The sequence below is a fragment of the Lactuca virosa genome, chromosome 7, assembly GCF_052849685.1.
Source record: "Lactuca virosa cultivar CGN04683 chromosome 7, Lactuca_virosa_CGN04683_v6, whole genome shotgun sequence".
NCBI lineage: Eukaryota > Viridiplantae > Streptophyta > Magnoliopsida > Asterales > Asteraceae > Lactuca > Lactuca virosa.
In genome coordinates this window covers 255,185,156-255,190,231 of record NC_136432.1, presented here as the reverse complement: position 1 = coordinate 255,190,231, position 5,076 = coordinate 255,185,156, and the positions used below count along the sequence as shown (strand labels likewise).

Below are 5,076 nucleotides of genomic sequence, written 5' to 3'. Positions count from 1 at the left end.
GAGATAATAGGCTTACCTCTTGTTTCTGGAGGTGCTTACAGAAATCCCTTGGTACACGCCTAGATATGAGTACAACTTATCATCTGAAAATTGATGGTCAAAGTGAAAGGACCATTCAAATGCTGGAAGACATGCTCAGAGCATGTGTGATAGATTTTGGGAATGCATTGGATACTCACCTACCCTTGGTTGAGTTTTCATACAACAATAGTTATCACACGAGCATCAAAGCAATGTCGTTCGAAGCACTATATGGTCGTAAATGTCGTTCTCCCATTTGTTGGATGGAAGTTGGCGACACCCAACTAGCCAAGAATTTTGCAGGTGATACCTTACGAACAGGCCCATAGATCATCCACGAGACGGAAAAGAAGATGGTACAGATAAGAGGACGCATGAAGGTAGAACATGATCGACAAAATAGCTACGCTGATGTGAGACGTAAACCGCTAGAATTCCAAGTGGGAGACAGGGTGATGCTCAAAGTATCTCCTTGGAAAGGAGTTATAAGGTTTGGAAGACAAGGTAGAATAAACCCAAGATACGTAGGACCATTCGAGATCCTTGAAAGGATAGGTCCAGTTGCGTATCGACTCAGATTACCTCTAGAGATTAATAATGTGGACGATGTCTTTCACATGCCAAATATTAAGAAAGGCCTTTCTGACGATACGCTCGTCATTCCACTTGATGAAATTCAAGTTAACCCTAAGCTGAACTTCATCGAAGAACCTGTTGAAATAATAGATAGAGAAGTCAAACGACTCAAGCAGAGTCAGATTCCCATAGTTAAGGTATGGTGGAACTCTAAGCGAGGGCCAGAGTATACATGGGAAGGAGAAGATCAAATGAAGAACAAGTACCCTCACTTGTTCAAAAAAAAATCCATCGACAAGGTAAAATTTCGGGACAAACTTTCCTAAACAAGGGGAGACTTTGACAACCCTGAGAAATTCCATCACTAGTCACCATTAGGAAATAATAGGAAAATAAATGTAATAGAAAGTATTGTAATATTCGGTTTTTAAGATAATAAGAATCAGATATGCTGTTACATTAATTTGCTAAAAATCGTCCATTAGGCTATAAAAACTAGCGATCAAAAAGTTGTGACGATTTCTGATTCGGTTAACATAATTGGATAGTACTTGTTAACGTGATCTCAAGGATATAAGATTCATAAAAATCCGACTCTGAAGGAGAGGGTTATGAATTTTATAAAAATAGAAATCAACCGCGTAGTTAAATTTAATTACGTCGAAACAGTACTTAGAGATTGGTTGAGTTTTGACTAAAAGTGCAAAAAGGAGTTTCGTAGTACTCCTCGAGATATAAATTTTAGGATTTTTTTTTGAAAACGAGATCCATATGAGTAAGTTATGATTTTTATAAAATCGTTAATTCTTACCCCCGTTGGGTTTGAAAATGAAAGTCAAAACCGTCAAAAACAACCAAAAGGAAAGTTGTAGTACCTGTTGAGATCATCACATAGATATAGAGAGGGTCTAGATTGGAGCACACACGAATGATTTTCGAAAAATCTTTACTTGTGCGTCAAGTGCGCAGCAGCGCGTCTTGCACCTGACACCGGATTCGATAAGATTGCGAGTAACGTGGCTGAGTGGAGTGGGGACACGTGGCAACTTCCTGTGGAGCCACGGTGTTCAAATGCACGCCGCGCATAGGAAAGGCACGACGTGCATCCCCAAAACTCGACTATAAATAGAGGGTTGTGCCATTCAATCTGGTACACCTTCAAAACAATCCTCTCTTTCTCTCTGGTTCGTGTGTTGCCTCGTTGAGCGGTCCCCGGAGTTTCGAGCTCGTCTCTACCCTACATCAGCAGTTTCAAACGCTAGAGTGAGTTCAAGACCCCTATTTTACTATTTTAAAATGTTTTTAGGGGGGAGGGGGATACATGCTTAACAAATGATTTTCTAAAAATATTTATCTTATAAATATTAAATCATTTTATTATAAGAAAAATACCTTAGGATAGTATAACTGTATATATTATGCCAAGATTTAAGCTATGATATGTGTCTAAAAGATATGATGCTCGATAATCTAGGAGTAGGTAATACCTAGATGTTATACTGGCCAAAACCCTGGGAAACTTGAAGTACCTAGGAGTTATGCTAGACAAGATTTAGGATATGCACTGTACTTAATTGTTACGTTGTCCAAATATCTTGTTAAAATAACCATAATTAGGGTATATATATATATATATATATATATATATATATATATATATATATGACAATTTATATATATCAGATAATTATGAGATCATAAATATAATTATCAAATACATATATATATATATATATATATATATATATATATATATATATATATATATATATATACAAATATCATTTGATGATATATACCCGGAAGAGGTATATATAAAGATGGTGTGACGTGTGTATATATATATATATATATATATATATATATATATATATGTATGTATGTATTTATGTATGTATAGGGGTAATTATGATAATGTTAAAAGATTAAAAAATAAAAGATAAAAACTTATGGTTAATACGTTAGTGAGTTGGTTATGCATCCCAAATCCTTGATGAAATTGGACATATCCCCAATTCCTATAATCGTTAATCTTGCGAGAGTTAGGAAGTTATGTATAGATCTATACGGGGCCATGACAACCCCGCCTGCGATTGCTAGCTACAATCCTGGCAGGATATCTTCCATATAAGTTAGTATTCGACGTCCGATGAAGCGTCATGATCAGTAGTACATTTACGGTCATAGCATCGATTGTAGGGGCTCACGTTAATACATTAAAAATGCCTTAGAGCTTAGATTACCATTAGGGACGCCTAGTATGGTAATTAAAATACGTTAGGATCATTAGAAATCCTGAAAAGAAAGTAAATTAGGATGAACAAAAGACAATCCTAATTATATTACGTTAGGATCGTTAGATATCCGGAAAAGATAATTATTTAAGATCAAAAAAATATATCTTAAAAGATAGAAGACTATATAAATAAATAAGAAAGGTTTTCACTAAAGAAAAGTATTCTTAAAAGGAATTCAAAGATTCAAAATAAAAACTCGTGTACTCACCAACATTATGTTGACTTTCAAAATACATGTATTCTCAGGAATATGAGTATGGAAGAATGTCCACCGACTATGAAGGAAGTTTGCAAGGAAGCTGTTGAAGTTTAGTATAGCTATTTCAGGAGTGTGTGTCTGTCCCTAAAATAATGTAATGCTTCAAAATCAATAACAAATAGATATTTAAAAATATACCTTTGTGTTTAATTGTACCTAGGCAGTGTGTGACAAAAATAGAGTTACACAATAAGTCTAAATCAATCATTCTAGAATCATTTAACCTTTGTAGTATGCAACTCAACTTATTCATTTAATAGTTAGCCCACATCAATATGGGTCCCACAAAGCACAAAGCAAGCAACATTTGGGCAGAGACACTCTCTAGACCACAAAACATAAAAGGCATCCTTAACTCACTTGCTACTATAATGATAGAAACTTCCACTCACACTTCTGGTTGCCTTATGCATTCAAATTATACACAAAACGGGATCACATAGACTGTCGAATGAATGATTCTACCCTAAGGCCACATCAGACAAGGAATGGGAAATAAGGCCAAATCAGTCCTTCTAGGGATATATTCCTAACCGTATACAATTTTTAAAGCATATACTTAGCAATCAATTCCATCAATATAGATTCCAAATCTAACATAACATCTAATTCCTCCTAGGCTACAATGCATCACAAATAAGGCCAATCTATCATGCAATTTCTGAAGGTATCCTTAACCTTATCCTAGCATGCAAACATTTCATATCATATAACATATCAACATGTATGGGTATTTTGGGAATCACTTACTTGAGCTCGACTGATTGTATGCATCACACCCCTTTTCTATATTAAAATCTTTTTAGAAAACTTATATTCTTTTAAAAAGATTACCAATTCCTCAGTTTGAGTTTAGTCACACCCAAGAGTGTGCCCGAATCCCTCAAACCAAGGCTTTGATACCAACTTGTAACGTCCCAAAAATTCAAAGTACAATTTTCTTTCAAAAGCACTTAAAACATACAAATGAGTTGTTCCAAAAACAATCAAAGTAATTATATTATTTAAACATCAGAGTAAAAATCATAAATAGCACATACTACCGGGTCCTTACCTTTCGTACCGGAAGTACCTAAAACCATAAACATAAAACTGTAAGCACAAAGCTTAGTGAGTTCCCCAACATACCACATACTATACATAACATCGGGCTTAGCCCGTACATTGGGCCCAACCCATAATAATAGGCCTAGCCCTTCCTAGTTAATGGGCTTAACCTAACATACAAATGGGCCTAGCCCGACATACAATGGACCTAACCCAACATACAATGGGCCCAACCTGTAACGCCCGTGTTTCCCGCTAGGCATTAATAAAGTGATATAATTAGAATGGTCAACAATTGTATCCTTTATATGAACTAAATAAGAGAATCATTGAGTATTATGTGTTATATGTGTAATTATATGCAGCATACGTGCTAAAAATGATATAATAAAATAAGAAATAAAATACACGTCTTAAATAGAATAATAATTAGGACAATAACCTTGATGAAAGAGGAAGTAGTTGTGATGAAGACTCCAAAGGTATAAGGAACACTCCAATTCGACATATAACGAAGAAGTTACGATTCGTTGAGGTTTCGCGTTCGACCCGATACGACATCGAGTGTCGTAAATAGTGAATTGGAGATCGATCGCTTATTAGCCTAAGTGATGTAAACGAAAGTCGTAGTAATTGTAAAACCTAGAGCATGCATATAGAGAACGTCTAAATCTGACTTCATGATAGGAAGTTATGATTTTTCTAATATTTCAGTGTAACTGTATTAACACGAAAATTGAATTTTAGATCAGTTGATTATTAGCTTAAACGATATAAATGATAGTCAAAGATTTCGTTACTAGGAGTCTGTCGATATAAAGACAGTCGAGAACGGAAGTCGAAAGAGAGAGTTATGAATTTTTAACGGACTTTAAT

General features: G+C 35.0%; 1 protein-coding gene across 1 annotated transcript; it reads left to right on the top strand.

The window, feature by feature from the left end:
• The first annotated feature begins 374 nt into the window (after positions 1-374).
• Positions 375-1,685, top strand: LOC145127724 (uncharacterized). The gene is made up of 2 exons (XM_079062866.1): positions 375-794; positions 1,560-1,685. Exons 1-2 carry the CDS (start codon positions 375-377, stop codon positions 1,683-1,685), a joined length of 546 nt encoding a protein of 181 aa, XP_078918992.1.
• Positions 1,686-5,076: the final 3,391 nt, after the last annotated feature.

Coding starts and splice junctions, on each gene's coding strand:
- LOC145127724 (XM_079062866.1), top strand. CDS start 375: ATGGTACAGATAAGAGGACGCATGAAGGTAGAACATGATCGACAAAAT. Junction 795..1,559: donor GTCAGATTCCCATAGTTAAG/GTATGGTGGAAC, acceptor TTGTGCGTCAAG/TGCGCAGCAGCGCGTCTTGC.